An 18,307-nucleotide genomic window follows, 5' to 3' on the forward strand; every position below is an offset into this window, starting at 1 on the left:
ATCTCATCGTCAAGTATCTATTATTTGAGATTTCTAGAGGTGTTGTCCTAAGTTGTCAGCAACGACCTTTCAAGTTTTGATAATATTCCCGTGTGGTGGAAACAAGAAACTTCGTACGAACGTATTCGGGTCCCACGTCCAACGTATCAGAGTCGCTTCAACCGGCGTCGCAACCACATCCAGACGTGTTTTCTTCTTTTAAAATACAAAAATTATATTTCAGCCTTACATGTATACAAGAACCTCCATTCACTGTGAGTACACATTTTTCTTTTTTTAATAAAATTTGCGTTACACATCGCACTCTCCCAAAATAAATATGCACGTTATTTTAACAAAATTATACATTTATAATTAAATGCAACAATTTTTGATCGGACCATTTGTACGACATTTAAAATATATCCACGGTAATAAAATATTGCATTTTAATATTTAAAGAACGTAATATAACGTAGTATATTTAAATATTTGAATATAAATTTAATATACAGTATATTTATAAAAATTTAGCATCGTAACATATGACACTTTAAATTTCAATCATTTTACGTGTGTGTTCATTTCTTGATTGACAATTTATTAATTTCAATTTTAATTTTGCAAGAGATTTATAAATATATTTGAAGAAAATATATTTAAAGATATTTGAAGAAATGTGATTAGTTAGTAGAATTTTCGTTATGAGTATCGTAATTAGTCGCTTTTCGTTTATGCTGTATTTTTTCATGAGTGAAAAGCAGGATATAATGTCAAAGATAAGACGTAAATATCATCAATCTTTGGAGAATTTCTGATCAAAATTTCTTTACATTTGTAATTGACTTTGTGTAGATAGTATAATATACTATTCATAAAATTCATTAATTTAATATTTCAGATAATATAATTAAACATAAACACAATTTTACTTTTATGTTTAATACAACTTTTTAATGGTTGTTTGCAATTTATTAGATTTATTACATGTTGATTATGTGATAAATATTATAACTTTTCATTTAATCTACCTTGATTATTAGGTTGTATAATTTCTGTTGTAGAATTTATAATAAAAATACTACAATTATATATTATTATAGATTTTTTATAATATTATATTATAAATAGTGATTTGAATGCTGCAGCTTAAAAATCTCTAGTTGAATGCGATTTCTTTTCAAAACACTTTCACACTTGAATAATACGTAACTTTTTTTTATTTAATACCCAGATGACATACAATTAAATTTTTTTTCAAGAATTGATTACTGAACCTCGAGAAACAGAATTCGGATTTGTTCATAAATTTGGATTTGATTCTCCAAAAAAATATTCAAATTTTTTGAATCGTTCGAATCATGATTATACATTTATCACATTAAATTTATCACACCACGTTAAATTCATTATTACAAATTTGTTTATCGTAAGTACCACGTCTCATGATTGATCTCGGCTGATTTCTTCAACAGAAAAGTTATTAGAAATATGGGGTTTATTATTGATGCATATTCAAGGTATTAAAGTGATTTGATGAAAAAACAATTAGAAAAGCAACAAATAATTATAGTAAATCCTAATAATTTATTTTATATTAATTAAGTTTTAACGGAATTAAGTTTTAACGTATTCGTTTGCAGATTATGTCTCGTCTTGTGGTGCTGTTGTTTACATGCAGCTTTTTATGTCTTTCTAAATGTCACATTCCAGGTAAGACAATATTTCTATAAGACAAAACTTTTATTCAATATCTCAAATTAATTTTTTTGACATGCCCGTTTTTCGTTCGAATTTGCTTTGCTGACGTATCAGAATAAGTCTACCTGCAGCTATATTATTTTTTTATTTGTATTTCAAAATACCCCGACAATGTAACAAAAATTGTGTTTTAAGCGTCGAAAAATTATATACCCAAATGCTCACCCGGCAAGTGGCCGTGCGACGATGGCGAGTGCGTATGGTTAGGATTCCGATGCGATGAGTTTAAAGACTGCAAAGATGGTTCGGATGAAAAAAACTGCGACGCATACTATTACGACGAATTTGATGATTTCGATAACAAAGTGAGTATTATACAGCTCATGTTATTTATCGCTAGTTACGCATCAAAATTTTTATTATAAGTCTACGATATTGATCAAGATATAGGTTTTTAAGACAAATAGCTTGTATTTCTTACAAATAAATCGCACATCATACGCTGCAATTTCTTACCTTAAAATTCCAGTACACGCTCCCAAGAATCTTTAACTGCAAATCATATGTCTAACCATTATATACTTTTTTTATGCTAAAAATTTTAAAGTCTTTGCTTTTAGCTTTTAGTTAATTTTTTTAATTAATTTCTTCGACGGATTATTTCCCCAAAAAAAGTTTTTTATCTTTTGAAAAAGATATTGCAAAATAAAGAATTGTTTAAAACAATATGCTTCATCTTTAGATACTTAAAAAACTCAGTTTCCGTTACATTCCTGTTACGTAAGAGGAATAGCTCTATGCATGATATAACATTCGCTTGAATTATATATTATATCAATGTCTGAATAAAGTTCAATCGAAAGAATAATGTCTTATTTCTTATGCTTAACGTTACGTTGGACACGCAACACAATTAATAAGTACGGGTGCACGAAGTACCGAGGAACATATATATCTTTTGTTTTAGCCATCTGTTCGTTTTACATGCGAAAAAAATCAATACAAATGCAAAAACAATAAAGAGTGCATACCAGAAGCAAAATTTTGCGATGTAGTGAAGGATTGCCTGGATGGAAGTGATGAGTACGATAATTGCGTGCGTGACGTAAGTGAATCGGCTCGGATTTTCCGCGTGTTATCATTTATATTTCTACTTACTTTTCTACTTGCACCAATCTTCTTGAAATAAAATAATAATAAATTCGCAATTATGTTTTTGTTGCCCAGTTGAATTGCACCGACAGGTTCCGGTGTAACGACCAACATTGCGTACTTCAAGAATTTGTTTGCGACGGCAGCAAGGATTGCCCCGATGGCAGCGACGAATGGAATTGCAGTAAATTTTTATAAATATAGATTATTAATAATAATAGAACAATATAGAAATTGTGTTCGGTAAATATACCGAATGAAGAACCATTTCTTATGACTTTGACATATATTATATATTATATATATACATATATCATATATCATATATTGATATTATATATTACATATTGATATATATAGACATTAATTAGAGGGTAGCCTTCAGAAGGTTTTAGCCATGACTCATTCTTTATTATATAGTTACTAACAAATAAGTTTTATAAATGAAACTTAATTTTTTTCGACACTCAAGTGTATATTAAAAAATGATTAACAGTACACGTATAATACTTCCCTCTTTCTACATTCCCACCCATTCACTTGTGTGATGCATGATGCCTCTGTTTATACGCGATTACCACTTCACAAACTATTTCACTGAATTTATGTTTAAAAGAATGTACATGATGAATGCATTTTTGAATACAGTGAATTCGATATATCCATTAGATTAATTAAATGTTGAATAAAATTGTCGTCCCATATATAACTATCAATTGTTCTATCACAATTCCACTTAGATTTCCAACTTTCTATGCGAAGCAAAGTCCATCCCAAAGTTATTAACAAAAGAAGTTTTGTAAATAGAATGTAATTTTTACATGGTTTTGCAATTTCCACGCAAAAAGAGATTTACCTTATACCATCCACTGCTTGCAGTGCGAATTGAGGCCTATCATTGTACGGTTCCACATTTTTTTAACTTTCCACGCAAATCGTAAATAATAAGTATAATACAAGCATCGAACGATATGGGATGGATCTGCTTTTTGCGTCGAAATTGCAAACCCATGTAAAAATTATATTCTATTTATGAAACTTCTTTTGTTAACAACTTTTTAATAAACTTAAATAATAATTTTTAATAACGAGTGATTAAAACCTTTTGAAGGTTACTCAAGAGGGTGACTTCATTCTGTAAAATATGTCAAGATTAATTAAGATGATACGGAAATTGTATAATTATTATATAAAAAGAATTTTGTTTTACATGTTCCTTTGTGGTTTTTTCAGGCGCAAATAAAACATCATCCGCGAGCGACTGTAAAACTGAGAAGTCCCAATACTTGTGTGGAAATCAACGATGCATAGCTCTTAACGCAGTATGCAATAAAAAGGACGACTGTGGCGATGGGTCAGATGAAGGTGCTGGTTGTGAGTATGCTACGTTTTATTTTAACATGTTTTATTTACTAATTTACTGCACCATCTTTATCACCACGCATTTTAATTATTATTGCCTTTGTTTTTAATTACAATTAAGTCTTTATAATCTTGGCGTGATAATATATAATATTACTTGTTATAATATTACATTATTCAATTTTCTTTCAGGTACATCATCTAATTGCACATCAGCAAAATGCCACCACGAATGCCAGGCTACTCCTAAAGGAAGTGTGTGTACCTGTAAACCGGGTTATACATTACAAAATAATAATCGCACTTGCAAAGGTAAATCTGTGACAGATAAAAGTGATAAAGGCGTGAGAATTATATCTCGTTCGTTTAATAATTTTTTTGTTTTGTAGACATCGACGAGTGTCAAATTTATGGCATATGCGATCAAGAATGCATAAATTCTCTAGGATCGTATAAATGCCAGTGTCAAGAGGATTACTCCCTGCTTAACGACAAGAAAACTTGCAAAGCGCGTGGTAAATTAATTTGCGAGTAACGTGCGACGGCGCGTATTTATTTTATATTAGATTTTATAAAAACGCGATACATTTCTGTGAAATTTAGGTGGTGAGGCTACGCTGACGTTCTCCACAAGCACCTCGGTCAAGGGAATGTATGTCGACTCGAAAATTACCTTTACATTAGCGATAAACTTAAATCGTGCGGTCGCAGTTACTACAAACGACGATGTCACATATTGGTCGGATATGGAAGAAAACAGCGAAACCATTGTAAGAGAAATTGGATTTCATGCGAGTCGTCGCGAAGTCATCGTTACAACAGGTAGGCATCGTATTAATGACATTTAATATGTAAGATATAATTACAGAGAGAGAGAGAGAGAGAGAGAGAGAGAGAGAGAGCCTTTGCAAAGCGATAAGCAGAAATAACTTTCTAACACGTGCTATTTGCTTAATTTGGCAATATAAAATAAAATAACATAATAAAAATTATAATTGTCAATATATGTATAATGAAAATTATAATAAATATAATAATTATTGATTATTATATTTTTTATAATTTGTGACAATATTAATTATATTGCTGCAATAATTCTAACAATTATAGTTAAATTAATATATAAAATTATGCGTCTATTTTTTGTAGAACAAGTTTTTTAAAATATCATATTTTAAAATAAAAATCGTATAATATACAATTTTCCATTATATCTTCTAAATTTTATATTTCTTTTTTATATAAAGGCTTGTCGATGATATCGGGAATAGCCATAGATTGGATCACGGAGAATATATATTTTACGGATGAGGGTTACAATCGTATTGGAGTTTGCACCAATGACACGAACTGCACTGTATTAGTCAATGGACTTGTTAAACCAACCGGAATCACTTTATTACCAACCCGTGGGTAAATATCACCTTGTAAAAATTATGCTCAAATTCTGTTGTAACAAGCAAACGATTTTATAAGAAGAGAGAGAGAGAGAGAGAGAGAGAGAGAGAGAGAAAAAGTCTTAAATTTTACTAGTTGCTTTATCGCTCATGAGCTTACAGAGGACTACTATTAGTTCTTAATATTAGTGATATTTGTAGAAATATTTTATTTTAAATCTATTCTAATCTATTCTATTTCGTATCTAATCTAATCTATTCTAAGAACTCTAGAAATTTGAGTTTTACAAGTAAAATTTAATTAACAATATAACATTATTTTATAAAATACAAATAAAATAATTTTTATTCGTAGCCTCGATTAACCATTAAATTAGCTTTCTAAATTTTAATTTAGAACATAGACGTATAATAAAGTAAATAATAAAGTAAATATACTGAGCGTGTATTACATTTATAGAAAAATGTATTGGAGCGATGGCGATTCCAATGGACGTATAGCAGTGGCGGGAATGGACGGCAAAAACATTCGCACATTTATCTCTGAAAAATTAAGCTGGCCGAAAAGCCTGACTATTGACTATCCAAATGATCGATTATATTGGGTGGATTCTAAGTCAAATATAGTCGAATCAATACGCTTAGATGGCACTGATCGAAGAGTAAGTGCTTGGCTCTTTTCTCTTATTATATAATATTTTAAGATATAATTGAGATTTTGAATTTTGAATTTATAATTCAATTATTCGCAGATCGTACAACATGATATAATTCAAGAGCCATACGCGTTGGGGGTCTTCGAAAATACATTATATTGGAGCGATTGGGGATCTAATACGATACAGTCCTGCAATAAATTTTCTGGAAAGAATTGGCGCATCTTACATCGAACGCAAAATAAACCTTATGGCATACATATCGATCACTCAGCGATAAAGCTCAAGGTACGCATCGTACTATGAGATTATATACTTTCCCCATTACAAAAAATACGTCGTAAAAGGCCTGTCATTATCATTTAATCGAATTTCAGATTGATAATCCATGTAAGTCCAACCCGTGTTCTCAATTGTGCTTGCTGAATCAGAAGAAAGGATACACGTGCGCTTGTACTTTGGATAAGGAATTAAATGCCGACAATCATACTTGTCGAGGTAAATTTGGCAAAACAAGGAAAAACACCAAATCTTTAGAACATATTAATGCATATATCGCGTTAGAAAAATTGAGATTGTTAATGTTAACGAATTCTAATTATTTTTAAGTAAGCATAAAAGTATAATTTCAGATAGCAAGAAGAAGCAGCATTTGTTGATCGTTACAGACAAAGCATTTATAAATTACTATCATGAATGGTTGGGAAAGCCGAAAGTGACAAATATCTCAAATTCACTATCCCACGTACAGAACATGTTATCGGATCCGCTCTCTGGTATATCAGAATTGCTATTTTACCAAAAATGTTACAGGCAGCGATCTCTAACAATCGATTTTTAGTGTTAACTTTTTTTTAATAATTAAAACTTTTTTAGGCCAGGTGCTTATATATAAGACTACACAGGTAAAATACAGACTTGCATCAGACGTCATGCGCTATGACCCAGTCAGCAATACTTTTGAAAACATTATGAGGATCCATACGGCATATGAAGGGGTAGCATTTGATTACATTGGCAATAACTTGTATATTTCAAATACACGAAACAACTCTATCGAGGTATACAATGTAAAAACCTTGGCAATGACGGTCATTCATTATTTTCAAGATCGTCCTTTATCTATTGCATTGGCGCCCGAAGAAAGGTACGGCGTTAAATTGATTATATATACTTATCATTTACGAGATGGTGATCAGTGTTTGTTAATAAAGCAGTTATACATAATATATAATATTGCATATTATATATTGTAGCAAGATGTTCGTACTGTTCCTAAAAGTAAGAGAAATGTCAGAATGGCGGCTAACGACGAACAACGACTATTATATATATGAAATGAGAATGGACGGACTTGGTGAAAGAAAGTTAGTTATGCAGAACTTGGAAGGTATACACACACTAATGTACTACGATAGAGACAGTAGAACACTCTTTCTGAGTGATTCGAAAGCTGGTTCCATCTTATCTTACTCGAATAACGGTTTGTATTTTAGTTTTTATTTTTATTTTGGATCTTGTTTCACAGAGATAGACTTTGAAATATATATTATTGAATTAATAAATTAAATTTTATGATATATATCATTATATGTATATTTGCAATATTTTATTTCTAAAAATACGAATATTGTGATAATATCCAGCATCAAATTTTTAGACACGCATGTTTTTCGTACTGGATTGAAGACGCTTAAAAGTCTTACTGTCGCCGGTGACAATATTTTTTGGACTGAAATAAACGGATTGAAACCGAAAGCATTATACTGGACAAGTTTTAAAGCAGCTTCGAACCATAAGGCTGTTGCGTTCCGTGAGTTTGATTAATGCTTGTTCAATAACGTAGAATGTATACACATAGGATGGATAGTCAATAAAATGATATCTTTTTAGATATACCCGATGACCTTACTGTTCGATCAACGATGCCACTTGTGGCAACTTTGCGCAAAGATGCTAAACAGGAGCACGATTGTCAGAAAAATAATGGAAATTGCTCACACGTGTGTTTGCTTTCCTCCATTACTTCATTTGTAAGTATGCAAAGTCAATGCATGAGGGCGATACATTCATGTGCTAATTATTCGATTAATGCGAGCATCTCATAAGGTAAGAAGAGGCTATTCGAGTCGGTTAAAGACAAAATCAAATAGAAAATTTTCGAGACAGAAAGCTAAAAAGCTCCATAATTCAAAAAGCCTCCTTACCCTTGAAAAGTCCCTTTCTGCCTTAAAAATCTTTTATCCAATTTTTTTTTAACTGACTCAAATAGCCTCCTCCTTGCCTATGCAATTAAAACGTTGGTACTTCGATGTCATCTTATCCACGATACTATATTATTACTATATTATTGTCGAAGAAATTTAAGGTAATTTTTACGTGATGATTAAACTTCCAGATTTGTGCTTGTCCTCCCGGAATGGAGCTATCATTAAATGACAATCGTACGTGCATTTTGCATCATGAATGTCCTAAGAACGAATATAAATGCAGCGAGCACAACGTGTGCATAAAAAAGGAGCAATTGTATGTTTAATTAGCATTTTTATGCATAATCCATAATAAAATAATAATCCAAAATAAAAGATAATAGGTTCATTATCTAGAGATTGTCGATACTTTGACAATTATAATGTTCAGTTATGACACATTTTAATATGTTATTCTTTTTACGAATTTATCAATATTGGCTAACTTGTCTTGAATTTCCGCATCTTTGTACTTAATTTTTTTTTCTACAAACTTGAGAAATATTTATTATTCTGTTTCTTATGGATTCCGTATGTGACGTGAATATTATGAATATCTTTGGAATCTGCAACTTAGGTGCGACGGTATCGCGCATTGCCCGAACGGTGAAGACGAGACGATAGATTGCAAGGAAAAGGGGAAACGTTGCAAGGAAGATCAGTTCATGTGTAAAAACGGCGAGTGCATCAGTTCGAAAGGTCGTTGTAACTCGCATTTTGATTGCGCCGATCAGTCGGACGAGGAGAACTGCAAAAAACCGAAGTGCAGAAAAAGTAATTACAGTGACAAACACGTTACACATGCATTCTTGTTCTATCTTATCAAACGAAGCGAACATTGAACGAATATCTGAACAGACTCGTGATCTTTCTCTTTGTGAATGCACTTTGATCAAACTCATACAGTCGTTTATTCGCTTAACGTATGTTTCTTTTAGATGAATTTCAATGTCGCGATGGAACTTGTATACTGGATGCCAAAGCATGCAATGGCGTTTTCGATTGTGGCGATTATAGCGATGAGCAATTTAATTATTGCCAATCGCGCACGTGCGCTCCAGACAGATTCATGTGCAACGAGGGTAATTGCATTCCGAACAGTTTCGTATGCGACGGCCAGGTAGATAACAATTATGTTAATACTTTATACGATTAATATGCACCTGCTGTATTTACTTCGGTCTGTAAAGAAAAGAAACCGAACGTTAATAACTTGTTGTCTTGCAAGGAAGTTGCAGAACAAAATGGGTAGAAACGACCATTTTTCTTACCAAAATATATAAGCTTTTTGATTGATTTCTTCATTTGCAACATATATTAATATCATTTTATATAATCGTGTTTGTATTCAAGCCCGATTGCATGGATGGATTGGATGAAGCACACTGTAAGCAACAATACCCAATCGTCAATATCAGTTCAATATCAACGAACCGATGTCAAGATGGGTATTTCCAATGCGCCAATGATAATTGCATATCTCTTTCGCTGAAGTGCGACGGCATCGACGATTGTCACGATGGCAGCGACGAGAGACATTGCTCAAGTGAACTAAATTACATGGTTAATTGCACCGCGAATGAGTATCACTGTTTGAACACTAATTTATGTCTCCCGAAAAAAGTAAGGTGAGTCGATCGTTTTAAAATATATAAGCGTGGATCGGTGAACAATATGTACGAATATTTTGGAACGTTATTTTAACTTTTTTCGTGAAGATTTTTTTTTAATTACGGACTGCTGCGCAGGCAAATAGTCACAGCGTATTCTTGGAAGAAAACTACAATCTCAATCCTAAAAATGTGCTGTGTACATTGATTTTTTTTTACAGATGCAACGGCGTAGATGACTGTCCAGGACACGATGACGAGCACGATTGCAATCTTTGTTCCGAGGGATATTTTGCCTGCGACAATAAGAAGTGCATTCGGGAGTTTTGGGTATGCGACAAGGACGACGATTGCGGCGACAATTCAGATGAGAAGAACTGCGACGGCAATAAAAAGATGATCACCGAATCTGGCAAATGTGACGAATTCAAGTGTTTTGCCGGCACTTGTCTGCCATACAGCAAAGTATGCGACGGTAATCGAGATTGTCCAGACGGTAGCGATGAAAACGGAAAATGCCGTACGTAGTCAATCTTTCCTGCGCTATTAAAACTGTCCCTGCCAAAAATATCATTTTGATGAGAAATTTAACAAAGTATCCGGAGTGTTTTTTGCCTTTGAAAAATTCGTGGAAATCATCTTTTCTTCACTATAAGTTTATGAAATATACTTATATTATACACGTATATTATACTATTATATTATACAGTTTTAAACTACCACATATTGACGAATTAAAAGAGACAGAAAATTATATATCTAAGAAAATTATATTTTGTATATTAGTATATAACGCTATATTAATATACGCTATTCACAGATGCGTTATATTTTTATGTGTAGAGAGCGCCTGTACGAGGAGGGACAATTATTGTAAAGGTGTATGTTACAAGACACCATTAGGCGCAGCTTGCGGCTGTCAGGATGGATATCGCTTGGCTGCCGATATGATTTCTTGCGAGGACATAAACGAATGCGAACAGGACGTTTGCTCGCAAATTTGTCGGAACACTGTGGGCTCTTACGAATGCTCGTGCTACGACGGATATATTCCCCGTTATGACCAAGTTTCTTGCAGAGCTATCGGTAAGTGATCTTAATTAAACGTTTGTGCAAGTCATTTAAAGTAATAAACATCATTGACAATTATTTAGGACCGACAATGGAATTCATTACCGCCAGTGAGAATGATATTAGGAGGATCTCGTCTAATTTACACTTCGTTGAAATAATTGATTCATTAACGGACTCGAGTGTAAGCGGTCTCGACGTGAACGCGATCCACGACACTGCTTATTGGAGTAGCGGTTAGTCTCTTGTTTCAATCTTATGTATCGAGTCATTTATTAATACACAATATGTCTGGAGGACATAAAGATCCAAAGAATTCCCATCCAATAACAGATTGGAAGCGTCTTTCAAAAGAATTTTGCATTATCTGATTATATATTGAGGAAAAACATGATTGCAGATGAGTTCGGCACTATTAAAAAAATCAACGTTGCAACGAAGGAAATAAGCACAGTTAGGATTGTTGAGCATCCGCAGGCACTCGCAGTCGATTGGATTACTGGTAACGTCTACGTTATTGATAACGGCCGGCCGAATACGATTAAGGTATATAACTTCTTTTCAACATGAAGTCAATAAAAGAATATCGTGATCTGAATATTTATTTAATTAATTAATTAAAGGTATGCGATTTGGAGAAACAAATATGTGCGACGCTGGTCAAGATAGAAGATAATAAGGCAAAAGTAGTGTCCCTTATAGTTGACCCGATTAACAAGTAATTCTTTTTTATTCTATTTGCAGTTTTCTTATTTTATCAGTCGTTTATTTAACGGATTTATGTCAATTTAATAGACATCAATATGACATTAGAATTTTAGATTTCAAAATCGTTCTTGATATTGTAGATTGCTATTCTGGACTCAAATCACTTGGGATACGGTCCAGCCGTCCAGCAAAATATATCGAGCAGATATGATGGGCTTGGACATAAAGATGATCAATTCTCATACAGGCTTCGTGACCGGGATGGTAATCGATCATATAAAATCTAAATTATATTGGTCGGACAGTTACCTGAGAACCATTGAATCATCTAATTTGGATGGAAGCCAAAATAGCACGTTCTTACTAACAAATGTATGTTAATAGGTTCATTATGTCAATCCGTTCTCTTACAACAAAAACATTTTATATAAAATATAAGCATTTCGCATGCTCTTTGTAAATATATTCCTTGCTTTTTTTTAGATACATCGTCCGTTAGGCATCGGTATGTATGAGCAGTCGCTTTACTGGTTTATGGGTTCGAACGGTCAACTGCAAAGTTGTAAGCTGTATGGTAAAAAACAGTGCGAAACGATAGATCTAGGCACAAATAATATTCACAAGTATTTTGCGATTCATCATATCTCCACACAACCTTCCGGTTGGTATAAATATAATATTTAAAAAAAATAATCTCGAAATCAAAATCCTATCCACGTATATACATTAATCTTAACAGAATTACGAAGTAAAATTAAATTATGTATTTATTCGGTAGGTAAAAATCCTTGCGACGGAAAGTATTGTGACTATATGTGCGTTCTGAAGAAGGACAACGCAACATGCATTTGTTCAGATGGTCAACCGATACAGTCCAATAGCACTTGCTCGACAATGAATGAGGTGAAACATGCTCCTAGAAGCAGTAGCTCGTCAAGGAATACACGGAATACAAGTGGCGTTTATAGCACAACAATAATCGTATTGTTAGTTTGTGTTTTGGCGTTATGTGTTTACTACTACTATCAAAAAAACAGATTAAAATCGAAATCAGCAAGCGATTTAAGGTACGTCCCAAATTTATTTTATATAGTGTTAAATTTAACTAGAAATCGATCTTTAAGTGTAATATACAATTATTACTCGCATATAAAAATATCGTACAATGTTGTGTAATAGCTGCAGCAGCATTCGCTTCCAAAATCCCTCGTATGATCGAAGCGACGAGGTTGAAGTAACACTCAACTCGATAGCCACAGATTTAGCTCCTGGACAGCACGAATATGTTAATCCTATCGATGAAAAATTTTTGAAGGTAAGCAGTAATTTTACACTTGGACGCGCGACATTGTCTTACACGACTATGTCGTATACAGCTACATTTGTCTAATCACAATACGTATTATTTAAATTTCTGTGTAACCACGTGGAGTATTACGATTATGCACGAAACAGCTATTAATTAAGAGCGCTATTCAGATGCAATAAGTTATTGCAGATTTAAATATTCAACTTTTGTAGACTGCAATGGAATATAGCACACATAGATCAGATGAATACTCGGAGGAAAAGGATGTCGAAGAGACAGACAAAAAAAGCGCGTTGCTATATTTCGCAAATTAAAATAATTCAACTACAGTCGAGGAAATATCTCAAGAGTTAATGTGTAAAAATGAAAAAGTTATTAGTTAGTTAACAAGATGTTTTACATGACTAAACATTTCTTAATGTTTAGTATTATAAATTACAAGACGCTGTTGGTGAATGTGCCTATAAATGTAATGTATATATAGATATTATGTACGTAATTCACAATCAGACACTTGGATGTACTTAATCATAATCGCTATGCGTTAAGTATACCAAATGGGTTACGTTATGTATAGCCATGTTCTACAATATCTATATCAAACGTGAATATTTCTTAGCCTATGCATTCCGTCACTGCCGGGTGAAGCGAGGCGGATTGTCGTTCTTATCAGCGATTTCGATTTGGAACACCTGTTGTCCTTTATTGTGCTCGCCGGTTCTGAACAAAGCACTCGGAGAATTATCCGTTGCTATTATTTTTACATTGTAGATATCTTTGACTTCTCTGTCGAATGTCACTAACGTGGTGATATTACCAGTTTGCGGGTCGATGGCAAAGAGGTCCTTGAATTTTCCAACTCGTAGCTAATCTGATTATTAGCGGACGTTTCATCAGTGTCAATGGCTCGCACTTGCATCACAGGAACTCCTCGGGGTTCGTTCTCTAACACGCTTCCTCTTTTGATATCACGGAAGACCGGAATGTTGTCTAGAACTTCGATATCGCCCACCGTTTCAGCAGCTAACTGATATTTGTTTTGTACTCTCACTATTAATGAGTATTGCGTGTTACTCGCGTAATCAAGATGCTGAGAGAGCTTGATATCTGCTACATCTTTATTGGATTCCAATCTAAAAGTGTTCCCCTTGTTGGTTTGTTCTGTCCGGCCGGTCACGAGCTCAAACAGTATATAAATACGAATTGTCCAAATTACTAGAATTTTCGATGTTGGAAACCGCTTTCAAGCGGACAATGCTAGAATCGAAGTCGTTAAAATTCTCCTCATGGGTATGGGTAAATGATGAAAAGTAAAATATGGCTATATAAAGTGTTTTTGTTATATAAAATATATTTATTCTTAATTGTTTTTGCATGTTCCATTTCAAATTTGCAACATGCTCAAGCATGATGTAATTTTTATACAAGACTAGAGGCTATAAAAAATTTGTACATACATTCATTTATATCAACATTATGTATATTCTCATACATGAATTATCCGTTGAATTATCTATCGTAATACGTCATAAAAATATAATATTGTTTTTACAATTTTGTAAAATGTTTAATATAATACTCTGTAAAATATAATACAGAATAAAATTTTTATATTGTTAATAGTTGGTTTTAACAATTATATACAAATAATTTCATTTTTTAAATATATATATATATATATAATGTAAGTATTAAACATTCTTTGTATGGTTTTGCATTCCGTTGCTTAATGTTATTTTATGAAAATTGTAGATATTGTTACAATGCTTTAATTTCAATTCAATCATGATAAAAATCTAACATTTGAAAATTATTTAGAAAACGTAGATGCAACATCATCATAGATACACAAAAAAATGAAAGGTTGATGCACCAAAAACCCGTTTAATTCCCAGTAATTCACATCCGATATTCACCTATACCTGTAATATCATAAGAATAATTATAATGAGAAGACAGTTGATATACAGTATATATTCACCGATTACCATTTATTCAATTGCAATTATTCTCCTAGAGACTTATCTCATTTCAGCTAATTAAATAGGGACTATCAAGCGCGCCAACGCCTTTCACTATCCCGCCTTCATCTTCGCTCGATGATTTGGTTCGTAGAACATGTCCAACTTGTTCATTTAGCACTATCTTATTGTTGCTATCCCTACGACAATAAAATATTATAAGAATGCTATTTTAATGTCATCTGTATATTTATTAGCAAATAATGTGATTATTAAAACGCAAGTCATCCGATTTGTGCTTACCCTATTATCACTCCATATATGCCGAGTTCTGTTATAACATCCGATAGGTCAATATTATCTTCTAATAATGATTCCTGAGCAGCGCGTATCAAATAATTTTTCTGTAATGGAGGACAAATGCGATCCATGAGAATCCACCCTGTTCTCTCTTGCGACTCCTTCATCGAATTTAACCACGACCTTATATTCTCATTATATATGTTATTCCCTCCTCCCTCTCTTTGTGGTTTAAGAACAAACTTGTTTGGTTCATTTATAGCCATTTGTACTGCTTTTTCTCCATCATCATTCTGTTATTAAAATTAATAGATACATTACTTAGATTGCAAAATACTGAAAGTTTAACCGATCTATAATTGTTAATTAATTAAGTAAGCATTCTGATAAAATGATGAATAGATCACTTACAAAATCTAATGTATATAGACCAGTAAATATTTCTTGCACTCTAGTAACATATGCGTAATTTTTTAGAAACTTGTTCAATATATCAGGCTGAGCTAAAGATTGTTGTACCTAAAAACATAATAATTTTCAAAATTAAAATATTTGTCAAATTTTAATTAACAATGAACATATGTCATAGGATTTATTTCAGTTGTAACAAGTATGATAAAAATTAAATCTTTTTGTTTCCTATTAATTATTCCAGTATAATATTGATACAATTTTCATATAAGTAATAAGATTTGATTTGTTTCTCTTATTTATACAAAGATTAAAATAATTTACGTACTTTTTTAGTACCTGCTAAATGATACTGTACTGATGGGCATTTTATTGCACGTGAACACTCTATTAATAATCTAATGTCCCACTCCTTTTCTGTAGGATAAGCTTCAAGCTCGTAACCTGAACGATAGTAAACTACGGCCACTACCATATTTGAACTAAAACAGTTGAAATAATTCAGATATTTCAATGATTCGATATTTCAAATTTGTAGCCTCTTTATTCAGTATTTATTTCTATATTATTTACAAAGACTTGAAAAGAAAGTCTTTTCTTTTAAAATATTTTGTATAAATTTTGATATAATTTATAGTATGAATTGTAATTAAGATTGCAACTCACACAATTAATTCTTTATTTGGTCCCAGTTTTATTCCTTCCAATGCTAAGCTTGTTAAGCTTCTTCTAACAATCTTGATTTTAGGGCATAATTGACGAACTTGGAATTCATGAAGTCTTTGATCGCTTATGTTATGAGTTACATCTTCAACAATAAACAATATGATAGCCCTAAAAACATATTTGTTTATTAGTCTTATTTATATAAAATATAAAATCTAGAGTAAAATCTATTGTATCGCTCAACTTACTCTGGATTATTGTACAATTCCCATGCAAGTACTAATCCTTTACAAAATCCGATAAGAGCATTATTTTCTGGAATCTTACAAATAACACAATAATTAATATCAATAATAAACTGTAAAATGTCTTCAAAATATTGCAAGAATGTAAGTTTAACATGTTACAGTAAAAACAAACAACACATATAAACAGTTGTTTCTTTAAAAAAGTTGTAATGAAAAATTAAATTACTTGCTCGCATGCTTTCTTCCTATATCCTAATTCTCCTAATATGTACCTATAAAATAAATACATTTTCATTAAAAAGACATAAATAAGAGACTTTATAAAATGGTAAAATTTTCTTATAATAAAGAAATTCAACATGAACTTACTTATGATATTCAGATGTAACAGTAGCCAAGGCTGCAAAGCTAGTCGCTATTGTGTTTATTTCAACTTGCTTTATCGCAGACCCATCATTATGTAACAAATAATCTGATCTCAATAGTCCAAGACTTATACTCTATAATTATAATGGAAAAGAGTAAGATTTGTTTTATAGTTTTGCATAATGGTTGATCGCGTCAGATTTTTTCACATCTAGATATTAATATTTAATATTACATATACCTGGCTGAAACCTTTTTCATGTACCGTCTCATATATGTGAAATAGCTTTGCTGTAAACGGATCAGCTTGGATTGTGCTGAATCAAATAATATAATTTTTATTGTATTTCATAATTTATATTGTAAGGAAAGTTCCATTATTCACTGTGGGTCTAGAGTAACAATACCTTCTTAAGCTGCTTGTAAGAAATTCCTTATCGTGAGCAACCTTATGGATAAGCTCGTTTAATAAAGTTTGTACATCTTTTACAGCTAAAAAGGCCTTCCTGGGAAAACTCGACGGTAACAGCGTGAGAGGTAGTACTTGTACTTGGTCCTTGTTGAAATTCTTCCTGGACCGCATGGATATCCCTAATTAACAACATAAGATCTCGTCACGTAAATCTGTGCAAGTGCATCATCTGAATTATAGAAATAATTTTACACATTTGCATCATTGCCTTGAATTAAATAGCACGATAACTCGTGCCTGCCTAATTAGAACGTGATTCAGCAATTTCTTATCAGGAACGATACACATCGCGAGCAAGTGTCGTATAAATATAATCATATCATACACCTAATTTTTCTTATCAGTAAAAATATATATACATGTAGTTACCGTGCATAAGCGCCCAATCCTTCGCTTTATCTACGCTTTCTTTCAGCTCCTCCTCCGAAAGAGGAAGCTGGATACAGGGTTCCAACCGACAGGTGCTCATGACGAAATCCAAAATCAAATATGAACAATAATCTACGCTGTCGTCGTGATATTCAGTCGTTTCTAGCTTGACTGCTGTAAACGTCAACAATGCTCGACAGCTCGACAGACGACACGTTCGGCTGCGATAAGGTGACAAAAAAAGCGATCACGGCGTCATCTCTCGTCAGACCTGATAATCGAAATGAAAAATAGCGAAGGATAGATAAGAAAGGTATCTT

General features: G+C 32.5%; 2 protein-coding genes across 2 annotated transcripts; one reads left to right on the forward strand and one right to left on the reverse strand.

Moving 5' to 3' along the window:
- Nucleotides 1–146: 146 nt before the first annotated feature.
- LOC139814421 (vitellogenin receptor-like) lies at nucleotides 147–13,786 on the forward strand. Its single transcript, XM_071780673.1, has 32 exons — nucleotides 147–254; nucleotides 1,623–1,692; nucleotides 1,876–2,045; nucleotides 2,648–2,785; nucleotides 2,908–3,016; nucleotides 4,066–4,206; nucleotides 4,387–4,506; nucleotides 4,584–4,709; nucleotides 4,798–5,016; nucleotides 5,442–5,607; nucleotides 6,052–6,253; nucleotides 6,344–6,535; nucleotides 6,625–6,745; nucleotides 6,880–7,023; nucleotides 7,124–7,394; nucleotides 7,504–7,730; nucleotides 7,908–8,060; nucleotides 8,141–8,280; nucleotides 8,646–8,773; nucleotides 9,074–9,270; nucleotides 9,435–9,616; nucleotides 9,850–10,124; nucleotides 10,328–10,626; nucleotides 10,950–11,192; nucleotides 11,261–11,413; nucleotides 11,578–11,723; nucleotides 11,801–11,895; nucleotides 12,026–12,257; nucleotides 12,369–12,546; nucleotides 12,664–12,952; nucleotides 13,065–13,200; nucleotides 13,407–13,786. Exons 2-32 carry the CDS (start codon nucleotides 1,626–1,628, stop codon nucleotides 13,506–13,508), a joined length of 5,361 nt encoding a protein of 1,786 aa, XP_071636774.1. The 5' UTR covers nucleotides 147–254; nucleotides 1,623–1,625; the 3' UTR covers nucleotides 13,509–13,786.
- A 1,072-nt stretch (nucleotides 13,787–14,858) lies between these two features.
- On the reverse strand, nucleotides 14,859–18,216 carry LOC139814423 (glutathione synthetase). The gene is made up of 12 exons (XM_071780675.1): nucleotides 17,988–18,216; nucleotides 17,554–17,737; nucleotides 17,388–17,463; nucleotides 17,150–17,280; nucleotides 17,007–17,052; nucleotides 16,781–16,854; nucleotides 16,533–16,700; nucleotides 16,195–16,348; nucleotides 15,867–15,974; nucleotides 15,459–15,748; nucleotides 15,183–15,355; nucleotides 14,859–15,116 (listed from the first exon to the last, which is right to left on the reverse strand). The coding sequence occupies exons 1-11, from the start codon at nucleotides 18,085–18,087 to the stop codon at nucleotides 15,226–15,228; spliced, it is 1,461 nt and encodes a 486-aa protein (XP_071636776.1). The 5' UTR covers nucleotides 18,088–18,216; the 3' UTR covers nucleotides 14,859–15,116; nucleotides 15,183–15,225.
- Nucleotides 18,217–18,307: the final 91 nt, after the last annotated feature.

Source organism: Temnothorax longispinosus, chromosome 6 (assembly GCF_030848805.1).
Source record: "Temnothorax longispinosus isolate EJ_2023e chromosome 6, Tlon_JGU_v1, whole genome shotgun sequence".
NCBI classification, from domain to species: domain Eukaryota; kingdom Metazoa; phylum Arthropoda; class Insecta; order Hymenoptera; family Formicidae; genus Temnothorax; species Temnothorax longispinosus.